Below are 24336 nucleotides of genomic sequence, written 5' to 3'. Positions count from 1 at the left end.
CAAGCCGGGTTCAAATCCTGGCCCTCGACACGAACGTGCAACATGCGCTGCTGCAGCGTTAAAAAATAAATGTAAAGTGCACCCGGGAGTGCACATGCATTCCCCAGGATTGGGGAGCTGGGTCCCAAATCCAATGACAGCACTGGTCCCACTGCAAAAGCGGCAGTCAAACCCAAATCTCTAGCTCTAACAGCCTGGACATCCTTGCCCCTGTCAGGAGGATCCGCGTGATGCCTGCCTCCAAATGCAGCTCTTGGTATGATTCCGATTTGGCCGTTTTGAAACGCAAGTGCAAAGATGCAGAGCGGAAGTGGCAGGCCTCGGGCTCATGCTCTGACAAACGGGCCTGCTGCCTACCCCAAAAGCAATACTGTATCTCCATCTGCTCCAAGAAGAGGGTTCATGTCCAAGCCTGCACTCGGGCTCATCCTCTGACAAACAGGCCTGCTGCCTGCCCCAAAAGCAATACTGTATCTCCATCTGCTCCAAGAAGAGGGTTCATGTTCAAGCCTGCATCTCTGGAGGCTCCCATAACACAGAACTTGCCAATCCTACCGCAGTCTCCTCCTCCCAGGCCCTCAACTCAGCACTGGCTGCCCACTTTTCCTCCAAAACTTTGTACATCCTGTCCTCCCTGTCACCTGCTCCCCCCCAACATACCCCTTCTCCTGCCTTCTTTCCCCCATACCCTCCCCATTACTCTCCTCTATCTCTCCTATTAAAACAGACAAGATCTCTAGAGTTGTTCGCTCTATGAAAGTCTCCTCTAAACAAGTGACCCTCTGCTCCCCCAGAACCATCTAGGACAACATTGCCTCTCTCGCTAGATGGTCACCCCCCAACTGACCCTCCACACCGAAATGGCCGGCTGCCTCGGTGACCACCAGTCCAGTTTTAGGGCTGCCAGAGGAATGGAAACCGCTCTCCTGAACATCTGTGAAGACCTACTCTCCAACCTGGACTCTAACATTCCCTCTGTTCTGATCCTCCTCAATCTGTCTTCTGCTTTTGACACAGTCAACCACTCCATCCTCATAAACTGTATCCATGATAGCCTTGGCATCACTGACTGGGCACTGGCGTGGCTGACCTCCTTCCTCTCAAACACATCTTCTCTCCTCCAACTCACTCTCTACCTGTGGTGTCCCTCAGGGCTCTATCCTACCGCCTTGGCTCTTCAACATCTACCAGGCCCACGTGATCTCCACTTTCTCTCCTCATTTCCAGTGTTGCGCAGATGACACACAGCTCTCTTGCAACCTGCCTTCATCTACCCCCTCCTCTTCGTCCCCTTCCATTCAGGCCTGGTGCTCTGCCAATGATCTCTGCCCTAATGCCAGTTAGACAGAGATCCTTAGTATTGGGACTCCTGCTCCTTGTTCCCCCACTCTCTCTGGCCTCACTCCCTGGGCCCTCTCCCACTTGTGAGGCAAAAGAAACCTGTGATCATCTTTGACTCCTCCCTCTCTTTCTCTCCACTCACATCAAGGCCCTTGCCAAGAAGTCCAACTACCAGCTGCACCTCCTCAGAGGCATTCTCCCTTTCCTCACCTTTCCCCAGAAGTTCAATGTCTCCACAGCCCTCGTTCTCTCTCGGCTGGACTACTGCAACAGCCTCTTTCTCATTCTGCCTCTTTCCTCCCTTTGCCCTCTTCATTTAATCCAGAATAGGGCAGCAAGACTTATCCTTGGCCTCAAGCCCAGGGACCGCATCTCTCCAGCACTAAAATCTCTCCACTGGGTCCCGGTGACCGCACAGATGTAATTCAAGACCCTCTGCATCATCCACAAGGCTGTCTGAGGCCTGGGACCTCTCTGTATCCAGCTCTCCCTCGCTAAATACCTCTGGGCCAGAGTCCTTTGGTACTCTGGCTCCAACTCTCTGTAAGTCAAACGGTTCTCCAAGTAGATTGGGAGGTAGATCCCTTTCCTCAGTTTATTGCCCTCCTCTGGAACGGCCTCCCTGTCCCCCTCAGGCCTGAGCCAGATCTTCTTAAGGTCCAGAAACTTCTCAAGACTTTCCTTTTCTCCTCTTCCTTCCCTCTCCCCTCCCGTGCTAAATCTCCTTCTGCCGCTGCGACTGGGGCCTGGTCACTTCTGATTCATACAGGGGCCAGACCACCCCCTCCTAGTCCTTACAGAATCCATTGCCAACATTTGCCCTCAGGATCCCTTTCCCGGACTAGCCCAACCTGGTCCTCCCTATCCACCGCACTCATCATGCCATCCTCCACTTGCCGCCTTGGCCCGCCCAGCACTTGCCCGCCCCTATCCCTTGTGGGCACCACTCTGCTGCACTTCACCCTCTACCCCTACTCTCCACACTTACCACCTTGTCATGCACTGGGCCAATATAACAGTTTTTGTTCTACTTTTGTTCCCATGTCCCCTCCTCCCCCCCACCATCTTGTGGGGCCTGGAAACACTTTGTATAGGTGCCATACAAATGTCCAATAATAAAATAAATGAACAAACTGCTTGGTCACAAGCACGAGACCACAGGCAACCCCGGGCAGGTTTAAACTTCATCCCGCATCCTCTGCGAGGGGCGGCTTGGGTCTCGAGGCATGGCAAATCCAGGACCCACACCTGGGCATACCCATTCAATGTCAACACAGGAATGCCAGGTGTGCCCAGGCATGGGTCTCGAGACCCTGCCTCAATAACAAGGCCCAATGTGGCCGACACATGCCCGGGGATGCGTGTGGTCACGTGCAGAAGGCATGTCATCAGCAGTCCTGGCTGGACTGCCCCTTTTCCGGGTGGAAACAAGCCTGATTTGCACCTGGTCTTTCCCTTTCTGTACTGGCATGGAAGGTGGAAAAGCGATGATAGGAGGGGTCAGGGGGTTGCACAGAGAAATGCCAGATGTTATGATTAATTCAAAACCTCCCAGACATGAAACTTTAGTTTTACTAGTGGATGGATACAAGGCGGTAGAACCAGTACTCCCTGGCTCCTGGGCCCTACGGATTAATTATCACTGATTAATACTTGCTGCGTATGCTTCCAGAATAAGGCACTCTAACCTGCGCTCTAGAGAAATGGTGTGGTATAAGTAACTGGCTTCCCTAACACACAAAGTAACACAATTAGAAGGTGATAGGTTAACAGGGTTTAGTTATAAGCTTTTAGTATCTGCTGGTAGGATATTAGTCGTACTCCAGGTGAAGTGTCTACATGTGTTTCGCCCCTGCGAGCTTCTTCAAGGCAAGCCGTGTATTACTACATCCCATACAGTGAATATTTTAAATAATACATTGTCGGAAGTCATTTGTTTGACAAGCTTGCAATACTCCTTATTAGGGCACTGTTCAAGGATCTCCACAATCTTCTTTCCAAATGTAATCTATTTTTGAAAATTTCTGATTCCCCTAAATTTGCTTTAGGGGCAGAATTTCACATCTTTTGTATTTTTTTATTTGACATTTGATCTTCGTGCTCATCTTAATATTATGCTCCTTCATTTTAGATTCCTTTACATTCATACAGGCTGCACTCGTCCAGCCATGCTGTTATTGGCTTTTTGAAATGTACGCTATAGGGGATGTCCTAATACGCGACTTGCCTTGAAAAAGCCTGCAGGGGCGAAACACATCCCAGCTTCAGTTGGACTAGCATTATCCAGAGACCTCACCCTATTGGTGCAGAAAGACACTGCATAGTACGATGGCTGGATAGTTGAACAGAGTGCAACGTGTAGCCTCAGGCGCCTTTCACAGGAGACCCACGTCGGCGCCATTTGGGCGGGGATGAGTTGTTAGTGAGCAGGGCACCCCCTAACTATTTCCACGGCCAGGGGATCGGGATAACTACGCCTGCATAAATCGGTTCTATGTTTTTTCATCGACAGGTGAAATTTCGATGTCTTTTTCCCCCCCGAGTATTTTTTACCGAAAAAACTCATCGAAATTATTTCTATTTTATTTTGGGGGGGTTCCCCCCAAACCCCACATCCTCTATTCTTTTTTTAACCTATTTACGACCACCCCCAGCCCTTATACATACTTTTCTAAAACCCCCTAAACATGTCAATGAGTTTTTTTAGGTACAATGTACTGGGGGGGGGGACCATCGAAATTTCACCCATCGATGAAAGAACACTATACCCACAAATCCACGTGCTAGGCCTCCTCTCCAGGCCATCACCTCCTCTCTCTCTAAACATCCATATATGGGGGTGTTCATTAGGTGGCTTGTGCCCCCATGAGCCACAACCAGCAGAGTTTGAAGGGGATCCCTGAGTGCCATGGACTACATTGACCCCCCCCATTCTAAACCAAGGGGTGGGTGCCTTTTCTGAAGATTGTCAACATATTGAGTACCCCTTTCCTGAAGCATTGGGTGCTTGGCTGTTGCCGGGCAGGGTTGTGATACCACCTAGTGCTAATTATCAGGCCTGGTGCTTGCCTGAGAAACTGCAGTATGTTGTCACATGGCAATGGTTGTCCACATCCAGGTGTGTGTGTGTGTGTGTGTTTGATACACAGCCATCTTCATAATACCAGTGAATTGAGGAATTTAAGGCATAGCCACGTGGCCCAAATCATTGCAAAGCCAAATGCCATGTCGTTAGGCAGGGATCTGCAACCGTTGGCTTTCCAACTACAACTCCCATCCTCCCTAACCAGCATAGTCAATAGCCAGATACCATGGGAATCGTAGTCCGAAACATCTGGAGAGCGAAGGGTTGCAGATCCCTGCTGCAAGGACTGCTTCATATCTGGCAATATGCCACAAGTGTTTGCATGCAAAGATGGAAAGTGAATTTAAGTGATCGTTTCTAGTTAGCGGCCAGCAAAGCACGTGACAACACCTTGATTTGAGACACTGAAAAGCGCAACAATTAAACTCAACCCATATGTGATGGTGGCAGGACATGAACTAGTCCACAGTCCACTCTGATGGATACTTTGATGTGGCTGAGCTGGGCTCTACTGCACCTGTTCCTGACCTTCTTATATTTGTTGCAGGGCTGGACAGGGGAGAGGAAATGTTCGATTCAGCTTTGATGGTGGCCGAGGCCCCCACAAGAAGAAGAGGTCGAGAACCATGGCCTCCTCCAACCTGCACAGCTCCAGGCACCCCCATGATGAAGAGGACTTTGAGACGCTGAGGGGTCCTCCTTCGGAACTCCTGCAGAGCAGGGCGGTGTTCAACATCTACAGGAGGTTGGTGCAAGACACAGAGACTGCTGAGCTGCAGGGGGTGCTGGAGCTCCTTCGCCAACTGGAGGACTGCCAAGTGGGCAAGGTCAGAAAGAGGCGCCTTGCGCTTGTGAAACGTTTCTTGGCAATGGATGACGCTCATAGTGTGTTGGCGTTGAACCCAGTCCCAAAAGACCTTGGTAAAAAGTTGAGGTCTGAGTGGACCAATGGAAAAATTAGCGACACGAGTCTGGAAGAGATGGGGTCCTACCTCCGTTCCCTTCTGGGGGAGTCTTTTGGACGCTTTTGGGAGGACATGGTGGAAGGCCTTGAAGAGTGTGGCATTGACCCGTCCCAGGTCAGAGCAGAGGGGTGGTCCCAGCTTCAGCCCATTCTGTATGCCGTGGCTTCCAAGCTGATCCGACGGCGCTTGAAGAAGAGGAGGGCCAAGATGAAGCACACGGTCCGGGCTCAGCCAACTGCGGACGATAAGGCCTCGCTGTCCCGGTCACTGGAGCTGGCGGCCGAAGGCTGGCCCACGCTGGAGATGCTCCATTTCCTGAAGTACCTCCAAACCTACGGCCCTTTGGAGGAGCTCCCCCTGCTGGAGAACCATCTCCACTTCTGCCTGGAGGTGAAAAAGTTCAAGAACGCCTACCATGACGTACCCGACAAGACCCTGCTGCAGAAGAAAGCCTGGATCATAAGAGACTGCTTCCTCACCTCCAAGTTGGACCCTTCACTGCAGGTATGAAGCTACTTAGGAAACAGGGAGACCTTCTGAAGGACTCTTAGGAGTGTATAGCCTGGACTTGCGGCTTTCCGAATAGGCTCGTTCCAGGCACTGGTCCTTGGTGTTTCCCGTAGCTCCAATATGGTGCCTTTTGCAAATGTCCAATTGATAGGATAACAGCTCAGCAGGGGGAGGGGTGAAGTAAGGATGCAGGAAGAGTCAGGGGCTGCAATGGACAGAAGCATTGGATATCTGAATGGGGTAGAATCATGAAATCATTAAAGGGAGGGATTTTATTTAAAAAGCTGGTGAGGGAGATGGGCTTGGAAGCGAAAGGGTGGAATGAAGTCAAAGCAGAGTAGAGGAAGGAGGCATACCGTGTCCAACTTTCAAGTGGCAGGCTCCACCCCCTTCTGCACTATCATACCACTTCGATTGAGACTAGCCCATGACCGAATGTTTTTCAAATTGGGACATAGTGATGATAAGGTTATATGTGATTTTACAGATGGAAAATTCAGAGTGGTACATTTCATTGCAACCAAATTTGCGGGTGAGTCCCCTCCAACCCCCCTGATTTTCGACCCTCATAACGCCACCCCAACCCGACTCATTCGAACCCCTTACCCCAGTACCCTTTATATATTTATTGAATATTTTCTGTGTTTTTCTGTTTTATGGTGTTCAGTGAAATTTACCACTCTGTTTTATTTTCCGTAAAAATTACTGGGTACCAATTTATAACTCTGTGAAAATGAAGAATTGTGAAAATAAAGAGACATTGATTAAGGAAAATAACTAAGTTAAGAAGGAAGAAATCAAAAAACAAACTGTCTTTATTATTTCATGAAAAGAAAGTGCAAAGAAAGGTTTGAAGCCATTTTAGTTCAGTTTAAATCACGCAAAGTGCAGGTTTGGACACCTCTTATTGGAACCGGAAGTATTATGCAGAGGTGGACCGGCGCACACCTGTTCAAATTTAAACAGGCTTCTTCGCTAGATGGTGCGGTGGGAAACGAGCGTCAACTGAATACACAATGGACAATTCATCAGGAAGTGAAGGGATGGTCTCCGTGGAATGCAGGCTTGGGAGGACTGCCTTATCTGCCGGACCATAAAACAGGAAGCAGGGAACACATAAGGCCCTGTGCACAAACACAGTTCACAATTCTCAGCATGGCGAACAATGCATTTTAAGAAAGTAATCCTTATTCACATCCAATATGTTCTTCAAAATTAGACACTGATCATCTTAAAATGGGCGCCAGTAAATACTAAAAAAATATTCATGTTCTTTTAGGAACATATTGAAGGGAAATACTAAAAAAAAACACAGTTGGAAAGGAGTGTGTGTTTTGCATTGGCCTCCCACAGTCTGCAGATGTGTTTTGCAGCCTCTGTGTAGTGTCAGGACAGTGATTTCAACATAGCTGCTTAGGTTAACAGGCTGGTATTCAAAGGGACAGCTGCCCAGTATGTCCTCATGTTTGAAATGGTGCAGTGCCCAATGTGGCTTCAGTATGGCTTAAGTTTCATGATGGCTCCTTGGCTTGAATACTATGGGGCAAACACAAGATATGTTACCATTTATGAACGGTTCAATGACCATTGTTATCTTGGGGCGTCTCTTGCTCAATAATGGGTGCCAGCCATTTCAGCTTAGTGTAAGGATGCAGAACAAAGCAAACGACACACAGGTGGCACTGTGATTGCTATACACTTGTATTGAAAGTAAAAAGGGGTTGGGGTTCCTCCTACCGGTCACCAAAGCTAAGAGTTGTTTCTTTGCTACAACCAAAGTTACTAATGTCTTTGTCAGGATGTCCAAATCAAAATGTGTCCACCGTCCTGTGTGCAAAACTATTTCCGTCCCTTACACCTGAAACTAAGAATAAGGTGAAAATGGGTTTCTCTGTAGCTTCCAGGGTTCTGTAGAAAACAAAGCTCCCAAAATAGGGTGCTAAACAGAAGATTCAAAACCAAAGTTCAGGAGCGTTTCCCTCCTCCTGACAGTTCTCAAAGTCTCAACGTTCCAGTTCCACCAGGCGGGATGATTACCTACCCCTGGTCTCTTACCACACAAACGTCCTCTGTGCCAGCGGGGTTGTCTCCCGGCCCTCTGGCTTCTTCCTTTTATTTCACAAGCACCACGAGGTAGTCGACCCTCAATATTAGGGGGGTGATTCCCTCACCCTAACCTTTCTCGGGCTTTCTTCCAATTCAGTTCTGCCCAGGCTTCCTGGCTTCCTGGGCAGATCACGGTGCTGGGGCGTGGGGGCTCCCTTCCCCTGGTCTTTCTACTGCTTCCACTACTGCTTTTACTGGCACCTCCCCATCCGTCTGCGTACCTTATCTCATGGTCTACGATGGTCGCGGGTCTTCCTGGATGCATGTGGTCTGCAGTGGGATTTCCCCTTCTCTCTACATCCTTCTCCGAACCGTGGCCACTCCACACTGTCTGTCTTGCTCTGGTCGGTGTAGCACCTTCTCTCCACACGTACCGACCTTCAGGGAGGCCAGAAGTTTCACCTCCTCTGCTCATTGACCTGTCCCTCTCTACTGGACCGACTTCCATAGCAGCTCTCTCCCTTCTCGGCCTCCCAGTCTGCCGCTATGCGCCTCCGGGGCGGTCTTGACCTCTGGTCCCTTCAGAGAGGGCTAGATTTTTTGTCAGGTACCTTGGAGAGGGATTCTCCTGGGCTTCCCCCAGTCCTTAGTACTTCGCCAGCATGCAAAGGTTCCTCCTCTGTCTGGCAGGGACTCTGGTCTACAGTCCCATCTCCTGCAGCATAACTCCTCTGCTCCTTCTTCCTCCAGGGTGTGTTTGATCCCACTTCCTTGTTTCCCTCTTCTCCCCTTGCACCAATGAGCAGTCAGCAACAACTAGACTGCTCGAGATTGTCCAAGGCATAGTCTTCATGCTTCGACAACTCCTCTTCATCTCAGTACTTGTTCCAAGTCTAGACTGCTCATGTTGGTTCTGTCGGGCACTATGCATTGCTCCTTGCATCTTCCTCGTCACAGTAGGGATTAGTGTGCTGTGTCTAAAAATACAGGAAGAGGACGATTGGGATGTAGTGTGAACATACCGCTTTCTTCCTGGAATATTATTACAGGAAGGGGCCCCCCCAGGGAAAAAGGGGCAACATCCAAGGATTCGTCATATTAGACACCCAGGATTTCCATTGTCAATGTCTTGTGCCCTCACCTAATGGGGGTTTGGAAGAGTAGCATTGGAATTTGTTGTCGATATGTGGTCCGGAAGAGTTGTCTTCTGGCTTTGTTGATCAGATCACCCTGCTAGTCCTGGGAAATCCATGTTATGCCACACTGACTATTTAATTTGGAATTGAAGTGGTACCCAAATGGAGAAGGACCTTCTGTGCATACGCTGTTGACATTGAATATGATATTGGGAGGCACAGACCGAAATGTCAGAGCTCGCAAACCGTGAGCCGGACTCCTGCAGGACTTTAGGCCCTTATTTAAGGTCCACAAGTTCTGAGGCTTTTTGCGAGGAGTGGATGACCAGGATGAACTGGCAGTTGTCACTTTGTGGATCAGCTGGGGTAATGCTGAATTAGCGCCTTATATGGATGCTTCTTAGCACATTATAGTCTGAAGGATCCATCCAGGGTCCTTCCCGAAACGCCTTCCCTGTGAGGATGGCATTTCCTTATCCTTGAAGCCCTCAGATCCCAGGGATTTTCCAGGTTATGTCCCAGGATTCCTCCCTCTAGAAGGACATACTTGCCGCCAGTGTATTTTGCCTTGAGCGGTCTTATCTTTTTTAGTGTTAAATGAACTGACCCAGGATGGGACCATTGACCCTCTCTCGCCCTACATCTACCAGATGTGCACCTCCATTTTCCATGCAGTAAAAGTCATGAATAGACCCCTGTGTTCAGAACACATACCCTATTTTCTTAAAGGTGCCCGCAGTTGCACACTGGTATGGTATTGGATTCATAAAGCGCGAACTATGGCCAAAAGGCATCTAGGCGCTGCAAGTGCCGATCAACAGATGGGCCAGTTGACACAACTAGGAAATTAAAATAGGTGAGATTTCAAAGCCTTTCCAAAACCGAAGGTGGTCATTAGTTTTACAAGGGTCGGGAGGGCGGGCGTTTATAAAGTAGGAGCAAGAACCAAAAAAGAGCGCCCTCCTACACACGCTCTACGATAACGCGGAATTCTTCGTACGTTTTGTGAGGCCCAGCGTGGACATCTAGTGGGATGATAACGGGCCATTTTGGATTGAAAATAATCTGCACCCGAGTTGTGAATTACTCGGCGAGTAATGCAGGATATTTTTTAATGGATTGGAGAACTTACTGGCAGCCAATGAAGCTGGTGCAGCATAGGCCGGGAGGGAGTAAGTCTGGGCGCACTCAGAGCAAGTCAGGCTGCCGAATTTCGAAGAATTTGTGAACACTGAATCGGATAAACCGGTTGACCAAGGTTAATTCCATTGCCGTAATCTAAGGATCTCATGATGGACGAGGCAACCACCATCGCCCGGCATTCATTCAGTCAGAAGACAAGGGAGAATCTTCCTGAGTACTTTGAGTTTGTTGAAGCCAGAGTTGCATTCTGAGGCAATTTTGGCTTCTCTAGAGGCAGACGGCAAAGGTTTCAGGGACAGACATTTTACTGAGTTGCTATGGGCATTGCAAGGGCCCAAAGATTCCGGACAGTACTCTGTACCCCATAATGTATTGGAATTAGGAGGGCCAATCACCAGGACCTCTGTTTTCTCCCCATTCAGTTTCAACCAGTTTTTTCCATCCACTCCCCAATTGCGGATAAACAGCTTTTCAGTTTTTATGGGGGCTCAGTTGTTGGTGAGTGAAGACGAAACACTAACTGTGTATCATCAGCGTAGGTGTAAAAGTGCACCCCATGTTCAGAGATAAGATCAGCCAGAGGACGAAGAGGAACCCTGAGGAACACCATACGAGAGAGTAGTGGGGGCAGATCGGCAGGAGCGAAGAGATACTCTTTGCATCCGATCTGTACGAAATGAAGATAACCAAGCAAGAGGAGTACCAGAAATGCCGGCCCGTTCCAGACGGAGCAGGAGAATGTCCCGATCAACTGTATCAAAGGCTGCGGAGTGGTCAAGAAGAAGAATCAGCAGCTCGACCTCCTCGCGGACCGGCGGCATCGCAAGATCGTTAGAGTGTAGTGCTTCCCCCGGCACTACCACGCCTCAACTCTGTGCGGGCATCCCTCAGCTGGCGGAGTAGGATTCGAGGAGAGAACGGAGAGGGCAAGGGAGACGATGGGAGACGACGGGGGGAGAAGGCTTGGGGGGCTCTGTACCATATTCACTTGTTAAATTATATTTATACACATAAGGCCTCCGTGTTCCCCCTTCATTACAAACCTGGCACGGAGGATACCCGGAACGCACTAAGCCCGGCAGCCGCCTTAACGCATGAGAGGCTGATGATAAGGTCCTGCATCTAACAGGTAGGCCGGACAGACGGTAAGCTGCACTGCTCCTTTTGATCTCCCCTATCAGCTTTGTGACAGTACGGTGGCCAATCACTCCCCCTTGTACAGCGTCTGCTTGAAGGCACACAATGTGATAACGTTCACGGAATATTACTGTTTTAGCCTTATTATACAGGCAATGACGTTGCTCCTCTCTCTGAACAGTGCCTGCCAGTGCGCGCACAGCATTGCAACCAGAACTTTACTACATTAACCTAAATACGTGGGCACAGGGAAAAAAAAGTTACTGCTACATCACTATCACGCCATCAGATGCCAGCCAGCATTACCGTACTATACAGTATGTACGGGCAACAAAATTAAATGCTGACAGCAACCCATAGCACCGCATGCTAGAACAATCAATTATACTGCAACCCCAACAAGCAATACTCTCCACCACCCAGCACAGATAACCCAGCACTGTAACCTTATCAATCTCACCACCAGTGTTAGGCAGAATCCTGTGCAGTTACCTTAGGGAGCACTACAGAAGATTAGGACTACAGGCGAGAGCAATAAATCCCCTTTGGTATCATTCTGTACCACAAAGATTTAGTTGGTAGCTGTAGCTGAGCAGTCAGACTTATCTCAAGAGGGAGATGAGCAGTATTCAGGATTTACACAATAGGCCTACAGTACTACGGGACAAGGAAACACTGACCAAAGCTTTGTATCAAAAAGAATATATATATTTATTTTACACACTCTTAACTCAACACACAACTCAAGAAAAGTAGACACAACTCCCTGTTTAAATGGTACACAAGTTTGAGCAAGAGTGAAAACTGAGCAAAACGGCACAGTGTAAATCTAGCAGAAATGGCACTCTAACAATTTCTTCAGAGGGAGGGAAAGGTCAAGTTATACAGGGTTAGACTCCTAGACACACCAGCAACACTTCCCAATTGGATTGTGAACAAGTTAGGCAAGGTAGTACTTTAGCATAAGCAATACTTGGGTGAAAACCAAGCAAAATGGCACTTCAACAATATATAAAGGGGAAGGAAAGGTGGTTATAAGAGTTCAGGTGCACCAACACATTTCGTTATGAAAAGCAATCTAGAGAAGGCAGCAGTGGCGTAACACAAGCTCTGGGGGCCCCCCTGCAAGCCATACTGAGGGGGCCCCCCAACTCGGCAACAAATCACGAGTCGCGCCACACTCTGGGCCGCCCTAGATTACCACGCTTGCGCAATATGCACAAACTTGTTGCTGAAGGGGTATGCCACACACTGCACTAGGAAAAAGATATAAATATGTGTTTTAATGCAATATACAGCACACTTTCTGTGAAAAATTCACTAAAAAGCCACAGTGTTTGCTATTGTTGTGTAGGGTAACAGCAACCCAAAACATGCAAGTCACCAACAGGGCACATGAACATTAATGCTTTGCTATTAAAAATGCCATGCCACAATAAAAACATGTCCAACTGGCTGCACAATGTAGACCAGTGTAGACACATAATAACATTACAGTAACATTTAGACATACCTAGACTGGTTGCACAATGTAGACCAGTGTAGTCACATAATAACATCACAGTAACATTTAGACATACCTAGACTAGTTGCACAATGTAGACCAGTGTAGACACATAATAACATTACAGTAACATATAGACATACCTAGACTGGTTCCACAATGTAGACCAGTGTAGTCACATAATAACATCACAGTAACATTTAGACATACCTAGACTAGTTGCACAATGTAGACCAGTGTAGACACATAATAACATTACAGTAACATTTAGACATACCTAGACTGGTTGCACAATGTAGACCAGTGTAGACACATAATAACATCACAGTAACATTTAGACATACCTAGACTGGCTGCACAATGTAGACCAGTGTAGTCACATAATAACATCACAGTAACATATAGACATACCTAGACTGGTTGCACAATGTAGACCAGTGTAGACACATAATAACATTACAGTAACATTTAGACATACCTAGACTGGCTGCACAATGTAGACCAGTGTAGACACATAATAACATCACAGTAACATTTAGACATACCTAGACTAGTTGCACAAAAATGCCAGTCGAAGCAATAAGACTCAAGAACACAGCACACATTCAAGCCTGTGTCTCTACGGCCTTTAACAACACAGGCAAACTCTTTAAAATCTGCAAAGAACTGGCCAATCCTGTTGCGGTTTCTAACTCTCCTGTTCCCTCAACAGGCCCTCTGTACGGCTTTGGCCTCTCGCTTCTCTGCTAAAGCTCAGGACATCCTGTCCACTATCTCCTCTTCCTCTCCCTCTACCTCTCTCGGCCCCCTTTGGCCATCTCTCCCTCTCCTCCTCCTTTCTCCTCTTTCTCTCTAACACCTGACAAGGTTTCTAGACAAGTCCCATCCATGGATGTGTCGTCGAAACAGGTACTCGCCTGCTCCTCTAGAACCATCAAGGACCACATTGACACGATCTAGTCTTGTCCGATTTCTGTAATCATTCTTTTGGCACTGGAACTTCCCCTCTCCCAAATTCTTGGAAAAGCTGGCCAACTGCCAGCTTACACTCCACACTGAATCTGTTGGTTGTCTCCATGACCATCAGTCTGGCTTAAGAGCTGCCAGAGGCACTGAAACTGCTCTCCTGAACACCTGTGAAGATCTGATCTCTAACCTTGATTCCAGCATTCCTTCTGTCCTCATCATCCTGGAACTTTCCTCTGCTTTCGACACGGTCAACCACGCCATCCTGATCAATTGACTTTGTGAGAACCTGGGCATCATGGATCAGGCCCTGGAGTGGCTGACCTCCTTACTCTTGGACCGCCCCCCCAGGTCCAACTTTGTCACGTTCACTCCGCCACCTCTCTCTGCATGTGGCGTTCTCCAGGGCTCTATCCTCTCACCCTGGTTTTTCAACCTCTACTTGGCTCCTTTGACCCACCTGATCTCTACCTTCTCCTCTAACTTATAGTGTTGTGCGGATGACACTCAGGTTTCCTTCAGGCTCCCGTCAGCCTACTCTCCTATCTCGCTAATTCCTGGTGTCATCTTCAACTTCACTCTCTCTTTCTCTCCTCACATCTCGGACATCACCAAGAAATCCCACTACCAGCTGCACCTCCTCAAAGGGACTCTTCCATTTCTCACTTTCCCCCAGAAGCTCACTGTCTCTAGAGCTCTGGTTCTCTCTAGGCTGGACTACTGCAACAGCCACTTTCTCAATCTGCCTTCCTCTACTCGGCACCCTCTGCAACTAATCCAGAACAGGACTGCGAGACTTATCCTTGGCCTCAAGCCCAGGGACTGTATCTCTCCAGCCATGAAATCTCTCCACTGGCTCTCGGTGGATGCAAGGATCAGGTTAAAGACCCTTTTCATTGTCCACAAGGCTTTCTGGGGCTGGTATCTGCACTACATCCAACGCTATCTTCCAAAATACCTTCCTTCTCGAGCCGTAAGGGTTAGATACTTATCCAGGCAGAGAGTGGGGGGGGTAGGTCCTTCTCCCCTGCAGGCACCTCCCTCTGAAATGGCCTCCCTGATCCTCCCAAACTTGAGCCGGACCACCTGACGTTCCGGAAGCAGCTCAAAACGTTCCTCTTCTCCTCTGCTTTCTCTCTCCCCCTTCCCTGCTGACCTACCTGACCTACCTGTCCGCTGTAGCAACTGGTTGCTTGGCTACCCTCTGTCTCACTGAGTCCAGGCTCTTTCTTGATCAGTCACCCTTGCACTGCCTGCAGGCCTACCACACAATGAGGGGCTGTAACTGTAACCCTCCAGTCCATTGTTCTCCATGTACTATCCAGAGCCGCACTGCCCTGGCGGCACTTACTCAGAGCATTGCTGCCCTGTTTTCCCCTGCCCTCTCCCTTGCACTTCCCCCCTCCCTTTCCCCTTGCCCTTCTCCTTCTCGATCTGAATGACACAAGGCTTAGTAAGATCATTTGTCTTGTCCTCCCACACGTTTCCTTCTCTTGTCTTGTCGTGACTAAAAACACTTGTGTACAGGTGCGTTATATATGACTTATCATATCATAACATATCATTTTACACAGATGCCCAGAACAATATACAGTGCCACAGTAAGAAACAGCTAGACTGGCAAAACCCAAATGCCAGTCTAGCCAGGTAATTACACTTAGCAGGACTGCTTTATCAGAAATGCCCAGTTAAAAAAAGTCATACCAAACTGAGGAATGACTAGACTGGCTGCAACAAAATGCCTCTCTAGCCACTAATACCACATATCATGCCTGCTTAGCCTGGACATGGACGACCATTATGATTTATTGCACAACCCTACATCCCCCATACATCTCTTTTTCCTGCCATCCCCTACCCCAGCCTCCAAAATCCGCTCATTGGTCCCGAATTACCTCCACGTCCCTCTTCCTTGTCCCAGTGCTTACTTGTGAGGCTCCTTGCCTCACTGGTAAGTACTGGAGGAAGAGTGGGACTACGAGTAATGAAGATTGCATGTAGCTAAATCAGGCATTACCTTCATGTACCCATACCTTATCCCAGTACTTGTGTATGAGGCATAGTGCCTCATACAAAAGTACTGCCTCATACACAAGTACTGGGATGAGGAAGAATAGGGATAGGTGTAAAGAAGATTACCAATAATTAATCAAGGCATTAAACACAAGTAGTGGTGGAACACCATTGAGCTGACTGGGCTTCAGCACTCCCCCCACCGGTCTCCCTCCTCCCCACTGAAATTGTGGGCTATGTTGACTTGACCTGGCTGACCTTCAGAGCAGTTGCTGGACAGAAAAGGACACAGATGTTAAACAGCACCTGGGTTTTGCCATTAACAAGGGCCCAGCCCAGCAATTACTAATGTACATCATTTCACTGTTAGTACCTGCATTCAAATGCCACATTTTTTAAGCAATTGAAATTGTGATGTGGGTTTAGTACTTGCATGCCAGGGGAGTGATTGGAAGGGTAGAGCGGAAACAGGAGACCAGTCATTCTCACAGCAGCCCATAAGTGGGTGCTTTCAGACCTATACCAGAGAGTTAACTGCTTGTAACATTGAAGCTGCACTGGAATAGTCTCATTAAAATGCATAAAGAAGTTAGATGCCCCCACACAAATAAGTTTGCTCCTCCCCACCACACGTGAAGTTAGCACCTCTCCCAACATTTGAAAAGTTAGCCCCCCTGAAATGTAGGTTTTGTTGCGCCCCTGAACACAAGCACACACCATTAACCATATATACACACGCACACCCAGCCATCCATATATTTAAGTGTGCAACCTTTCACCACACAGGCACACACACCCAGGCACCTACCCATACATTTAAGTGTGCACCCTTTCACCATACAGGCACACCCAGGCAGCCACCCACACATTTAGGTGTGCAACCTTTCACCACACAGGCACCCACACCCAGGCACCTACCCATAAATTTAAGTGTGCATCCTTTCACCGTACACGCACACCCAGCCACCCATACATTTGTGTGCACCCTTTCACCATACCCTCACACAGACAGTCACCTATACACTTAAGAGTGGACATTTTCACTATACAGGCACACCCAGGCAGCCACCCATACATTTCAGTGTGCATCATTTCACCATACACTCACACGTCATGGGTTGAGGGGAGCCATAATACTTCAAAAATACATTGGGCCTAATTAGGACCCTGGCGGTGACGGTATGAATGGTGCCGGTAAGGCACTGGCACCATTCATACCGTCCCGCCGCATTAGGAGTTCTGCTCGAGGATTCCTGACAGCTCGCCAGGTCTTACCTGGCGAGCTGTGCGCCACCCGCAAGCATAACTTGTAATTGCACCAGCACCGTTATCAAAGGTGCCGGCGCAACCATGCTCCCCACCCCCATTCTGCCCTATTGGGCAGAATGGGGATCGGGAGCCCGACAATACCGCCACCCGCGAATGGGCAATTATCGGCCCATTCATCTTGTAATGGGCCGGTTATTGCCCAATCACGGGAGGTGGTGCCGGTAGTGAGCATGGCGGTAACCGTGCCTGCCATACAGGCACGGCTACCGCCATGCTCGTAATGAGGCCCATTGTTTCTTTTTGAAGTCACGCTGACTTCATAAAGAAATTATTTCCGTTAAGGACTGAACCGTAACGGAAATAATTTCTTTATGAAGGCAGAGTGACTTCAAAAATAAACTATTTATGTTTGAAGTCATAGGGCTTCCCCCACCCCATGACATGGAGGCCTCCAGCCTAACGTCTTCATGTCATGGGGTGGGGGTAGCCACCAGACTTTTTGTATTCACTCTGCCTTCATAAAGAAATTATTTCTGTTACAGAAATCATTTCTATAGAAATGCAGAGTGAATTCAAAAAGAAAATGTAAAAAAAAAAAAAACATTTCTTTTTTCTTTTTTTTTTTTTACACTCCAAGTGGGGCCCCCTTCCAGAACATGTGGTCGCGGGGCCCCCCACACCGCAGGCGGTGCGGGGGCCCCTGTTACGCCAGTGGAAGGCAGTTGTAACTGAAATAGCCAAAGTCAATAGGCCTGTGCCAGAGTCAGTGGTACAAGGCAATGTGCTCAGGATCAAACGGTTCTAGTAGCTGCAGTCAAGTCTTTGTTTAACGGTTTAAAAAGGAGGGTGCAGAAGGTAAAAAGACAATGTTAGAAAAAAGGGACGGCCAGCCCAGAAGGTAAGTAAAGGATTGAAAACACCTTTAGCAGTACCCAACAAAATGGGAGGCCTAGCGGAACAGGGTACCTTAAAAGTGGATGAGGCTCCTGCGGTGGGGGTAGTTCCTGGCAGTTCCTGCAGTTTGGGAGATCCAGCAGAGGAAGAGAGGCTCTCGTCGTGGAGGAAGGTTCGAGTCACTGCAATGCCCAGGGAAGAAGCTGGCCACAGTGATGCAAAACGAAATAAAAGGTACGCTCCTTTAAATCGTGGTCGTGGTGGACGGGTGCCTGGCTATCCGGTCTCCTAGTGCTTGCCACTGGCGATTCGACCAAGGCAGGTCTGGGAAGGTGATTGGCAAACTGGTTGGCCCCACCAGCTCAAGGGAAGAAGGCTCTTGCAGGTGAAGATCTTCTCTGGTCATTGGAGAAAAGTGGTGAGGATCTGTAGCAGGGCTTCACCTGTGGTTCAGTCATTGCAGATGTCTTCGGCTTCTCTCCTCTTCGGATTTCTTAGGTCCAGTGGCGACGTCTGTCTTCCAGTCCACAGGTCCCTGCTTTTATGCAGAAAAACCCCCATTCATACAGCCTAGCTGTCACTCACACAGCGGGGTGGTTATCCTGGCGGGATAACCCCCCAGCCTATCAGGGCAGAGTGCGACTTGGGTTGCTTAGGCAACCCTGTCCAGGGTGCCTATTCCCCCTCCCACACATCCTGGGCCTCATTACAACTCAGGCGGTAAGGGGTTTACGGCGCCGTAAACAGCGCCGACCCTTACCGCCTGAGTACGAGGTCCCTTAGCGCCATGGCGGATTTAACACCTGCTTTTAGCAGGTGTTAAAATCCATGGCGCTAAGGGACCATGGAGTTAATTACGCCACCGTAATTTACGGTGGCGTAATTAACGCCTTCCCCACTCCCATTATGCCCTATGGGGCAAAAATGGGAATGGGGAAGGGTAAATGGGGATTGGGGACTTACCGCCCCGCCAAGGTCGGAATGGTAAAGTCACGGCCCAGGCGGTAACTTACCGCCTGGGTCGTGATGAGGCCCACTGTCTACCCCAGACTCACTGGCGCCTAAAGGAGGGCTTCTGTCCAGAAGCCCGCCAAAAGGACGAACAAAGGGCCCAACCTCGGTTTGGATTTCAGAGAAAGACACGAGAAATAAATATTATCAAAGATCTGGCAAAAAAACCCTGCCGGAGTAAAGTTAATAATAAAATAATCCGGCGGTATGTTAAAGGCTATCATAAAAAGTGGTAGCCTCGAACAATGGGAAAATCCCATAGGAAAATATTTGCAGTCGAATATTTATGGTAGTAACCACTGCCACCAGCCAGAAACTTTGGAGAGGGACTGGACAGTACCCTCTCGCAAATGAACACCAGGGAAAAACTATTTAACCCTTCCCAGTACCTCCATAGTAAGATGGTGTGTACTGGTTTTGTTCATAACTATTGACTAGCAAAGTCAATGGTAACTTTGCATGCCCTGGGAGACTGTAGTCAGTCCCGGGGTATGGAGTCCATGTTTGGGGGTCACTATGACACCCCTGTGTTACTGCACTGAGGGTCCTGTGTAACACTCATGTAACAAGATGATACCTATGGAGTGAGACAAACTCCACAGCCCACAATCACAAATTATAGGTTGAAACACATATCAAAATACAACTAAGAGTGGGAAAAAGAGTCCCACTCTTAGTAGGAGTAAAAAAAATAAACCCTGGAAATCCAGCAAAGCTGCTGGGGGACTCTCTAGGTAAGGGAAATTCGCCTTTAAAGAGAATTCTTCCTAACAACTACAAGGGCATTTGGTGGTGTTCCCACACCGGCCTTGTTTATACCAGAGATAGGGGAGTCCAGAATCCCCTGGAAGAGATGGATACAATCATGTGCACACTGCACCAGTGTGATACGTGGAACTAATCACAGAGTTGAGAGAAGGAGATCGCTGCTGCCACATTGTCTGGGTGCCGCAGGGCAAGACAAACTTGAGAATCTATCAGATCTACTGGAAAATGAGGGTGAAAACCTCAATGAATATGGAAAAACAGTCAAAAAGATGAGTAAACATTCTGAAAAAAATCAAGCACAATACTAGAATGCCACAAGTGGATGGTGAAAGTATGGAGCAATATATTACAAGCCTAAGGAAGTTGGGCAGAACATGCAAACGTCTCAGAGATCAATTCAGGCTAGGGTGCAGCAGTGCAAAAGTCAGAGAGAAACAATGGGCAGAAGATGATCCCGCGTTAGACACAGTCCTGAGAGTCACCAAAGAAGTGTCATACACAGAAAAGTGTGTCCAAGTCCTGGAGAACAGAATAAAGGACACTAACTTAAAGACAGAAGTTGTACTGCAGCCTGCAGCCACACCAAAAGTAAATTATGCCACATCGACCATCAATGATAGTACATATAGGAGGAAGAAAACAGGGGAAAGAATGAAGAGAGTGCCTTAAACCCACATGAAGAGGCGACAGGCGAGGGAGAGTGCCCTTTCACGAAAGGGTAAGAAACAGTCTACAGCAGAGCAGTCCAAGGAGATGTTTCATCTGTGATGGTGCGGATCATTGGGCAGATAACCCGGAATGTCCTGCTTTGAAAATCATATGCAGGATATGTAAAGGCAAAGGTCACCTCGCAAGGTGTTGGAGGAACAAAAAACATTTCCACCAATTGGATTGTTAGTGATCACAGTGAGGAAGAGGGTGATGAGTGCATATCAATGATAGTAGATGACAAAGAAGAAATAGACAGTCCCAAAGCCACTCTACAGATGGACAGAGTTTCACCATCCATGATGATTGATTCAGGTGCTAAATAGACACTCTTACCACAGAATGAATGGGAGAGAAGGGGTCGCGACTATCTTAATGAAGTTCATATCAATCTCAGAGGTTACAGAGGAGTCAAAATGGAGTTAATTGGGTGGTTCTGGGCCACTTTAAAATTAAAAGTAGGGAAGCCAAAGAAGAAGTATATGTAACAAGAAAGGGAAAAAGAGCCTTGTTCAGGTGGACACACCAAAGAAAGCTTAAAGTGAAATTAGACCCCAATGCAGAGGAGACAGTACTTGTTATTGAAAATGCTAAAGACGGGGAGAAAATAATGGATGAAGTGTTCCAGGATCAAATAGGCTGCTTACGTTGGTTTGTGCATAAGATAAAGAAAGACAACTGTATACCGGTGGCACAGAAGCTACGCAATGTTCCTTTATCTATGAGAGAAGAAGTCAAATGAGAACTAAATACATTATAAGACCAAAACATCATAGAGAGTATAGATGCAGCGGAATGAGTATCGCCCTTAGTTGTTTTATGGAAAAGCTCAGGAAAACTCAGGATTTGTGTAGACATGAGAGAACTCAATAAATGTGAAGTCTGAGAGATACACCCATTACCCAACATTCATGAGATTATATCGACTATAAGCCCTGCAAAACATTTTTCAACCTTAGATCTCACCTCGACCTATCATCAAGTAAGATTCCATGAAGAATCCAAGTGTTTGACAGATTTTGGGCTATTCCAATACAAACAAATGCCATTCGGCCTGGTGTCAGCAGCCTCGGTCTTCCAGAAAGACATGCACAGACTGTTTAATGAGGACAAAGGTATTTTATGCTTTCAGGATGACATCTTGATTTATGCACACAATCGTGAACTTCACGATGAAAGATTGAATAAGGTATTCAAAGAGGGCGCTAGAGGGCCATCCAAGATGGCCGCTTAGGTCAGAGCTCCCTCGTAGCCCTGCATCAATCCTGGAAAATCCTGTGGATCCTGGCATTACTGACCCCCAGTCTGCCTGTACACGAACTGCTGATGTCCCCAGCTATGCCATCCCGAAGTTTCATGTAAAATCGGAGCTCCCAGCCCGAGACTCGGCCCGAGAGGCCCGGCTGCCGTGACTCGCGGGGTCGGCCACTCAGCCCCGCGCATCAAGAGCTGAGCTCCTTCACTGCGGAGCCCGACGCGCCCCCCCAGCCACCCACGAGACGGGGGCCCAGTATCCTGGCAAGGAGTCGACAGCGGCCTGGGGAACACGCGTCGAAAAGCGGAGGGCCGGCGGGAGATCCTGACCACCCCCCTCACCCCACCTGGAGCCATCGCCAGAGCGGAAGAGTCAGCCGTAAGACGCCAGGGCCTCCCCCATGCCCGGGATCTGCACCTGCGGCTCCGGCATCCGGCTTCCCAGCCGAGGGCCGTGGAGCGACAGACCCCGGACGGCGTCCAACGGCCCAGCAAGAACCCCCACACCCACCTAGTGGCGACGAGCGAAAGGGTCGTTCCCGGGGCCCCAGGAGGTAAGGAGTGGTGGGGAGACGGCGCGGTCCCCGCCCCCCTCCGACTTCGGGACTCGGCGGCGGCCTCTCCCGCAGTGGCAGGGGCAAGCAAGCAGCACAGCGCCCCCCGGCAAACCATTCACTCCTGCAACCCGCTGGGCCGGGACGGGTGCGGCACCCGCACACACGGACGACCTGAACCCCACCACTTGGGGTGGAGCATCCTCCCTGCCGCAGCCCAACACTTGCCCTGTACTACAAAACAGGGGCACAAGGAATTGTCCAACACTTCGCCCCCTGAATTAGGAAGAGCTGGCAGAAAGCCTCTGTAAACATCTTTGACACGAGCCAACGTAGCACCTCAACAGTCAACCCATGCTCGCATATCGGGTAACATACTTCCTACGCCAGTCTTCCACTGAAACCCACCAAGGGGGCTGCGCTAACAGTGGAAGAGCACAGCGCACGACGAAATTCGCCCGCCACCCCGTATTGCTGATCAAGCACCACATACAACCAGCCGCGGCCACCCCGATCCGGAGGTGGGTCCCGAGGGCGTTCGAGGCACAACTAGACCACCTGCAACCCATTTTCGACGCTTCCATTCTCACAGCCAAGATGGGAAAAAACGATAAATCTCAGAGGAAGCAATCGTTGAGAGTGGCCCGACCCCCAGAGCCCCTCACCACCCAAAAGATCAAGCTTCATCGTCCAAATGCTCCCACCAGGATGAAGTGGCTGAGAACCCCTTTGAAATCAAAGAAATCCTCCTTGACTTAAAAGCAGGCATTGGCAGCCTGAGTAACAAAATGGACGGTCTCGCGTCCAAAGTCGATCTCATGCAACACCATATGGACTCCCAGGCCGAACGCCTAAACGAGATGGAGCAGAGTGTGTCAAATATCAATGACAGTTCGGCAACCCTAACTAATAGAGTTTCGCAGCTGGAATCGTAAATGAAACTAACCGCCGCCAAGTGCGAGGATCTCGGAGGTCGGTCGAGGAGGAATAATCTACGGATAGTCGGTGTGAGAGAACATCAAATGCAGGAGAAAACGGAAGACTTTGTGGAAGCCTTATGCATCACTCTATTTGGCCGCGAAACCCTATCCCGCCTATTCATAATCGAGAGAGCCCACAGGATTCCCGCGACAAGACCTGCTCCAGGGGCTCCCCCTAGGCCCATAATAGCAAGACTGCTGAACTACAGAGATTGCGACTCCTTGCTCCACCTCGCCAGAGAAAAAGGCAAACTGAGCCACGACGGGGACAAAATCCATTTTTACCCTGACTTCTCCCCGGCAGTACAGTCACAAAGGAAAACATTTGCAAGCGTCAAACAGAGACTCCGCAACAGCCAACTGCCGTATTCCATGCTTTACCCAGCACGCTTAAGAGTCCAACACGAGGGAAAGGTCCAATTTTTCCAAACTCCAGATGAAGCAAATTTGTTCCTGGACCGTCCAGGGCTCCCGGATCAGAATCAGGCTCGCCCCAGACCACAAAGAGACAGAATCCCCAGGAACCCTCCTTAAACGGTTGGACACAGCTGGACACAAGACCCGGCACAGCAGCATTGAGTGGGCCAGACCATTTACAGCAGCACAAGTCGGGGCTGGGACACTTGGGAGACCCCGGTTGCCCCTAGCTCAGCTACTGTTAAGTTACTGTTAGCCTGAGTAGAGTCTGCCCGGCGAGGTGTGGACCACACGTCTCGGCATGGAGACTCCAAGGGCCGTTTTGGTTTGGGGTTGGGAAAGTCGGAACCTCCCGGTGAGCATGTTCAGGGTTGCCCAACCTCGGGAGAGCTACGTCTTGGGCCAGTTGGGAATTGCCAGAAGTTTGAATATTAGAAAGTTAATGGAGAAGTTCAACGCCACCAGTTCCCGATTGTCCCGCTCGCTGCCTGCTGCCTACTCGCTGCCATATTCATCATCGCATCATGACTCCCATCCCTCACATACAGACCCAGTCAGCAGCTCTGGCTCAACCAGACCACGGCCACCAGCTGAATCAGAAATGAGATCCGAAATAAAAGCAAAGTTGCCCCATT

General features: G+C 49.0%; 1 protein-coding gene across 1 annotated transcript in view; it reads left to right on the top strand.

Moving 5' to 3' along the window:
* The window catches only part of LOC138468346 (uncharacterized), a 196939-nt gene that overhangs the window by 30558 nt on the left and 142045 nt on the right, over positions 1 to 24336 (top strand). Inside the window, exon 2 of the mRNA XM_069608865.1 lies at positions 4974 to 5895. Coding sequence (XP_069464966.1) covers positions 5053 to 5895 — 843 coding nt within the window. The 5' untranslated portion in view covers positions 4974 to 5052. The remainder of the gene's footprint in view (positions 1 to 4973; positions 5896 to 24336) is intronic.

This window comes from Ambystoma mexicanum, chromosome 4q, assembly GCF_040938575.1.
Source record: "Ambystoma mexicanum isolate Mex_15411 chromosome 4q, UKY_AmexF1_1, whole genome shotgun sequence".
Lineage (NCBI taxonomy): Eukaryota > Metazoa > Chordata > Amphibia > Caudata > Ambystomatidae > Ambystoma > Ambystoma mexicanum.
Note: the sequence above shows the minus strand (reverse complement) of the source record. Positions and strands in the feature narration are given on the sequence as shown.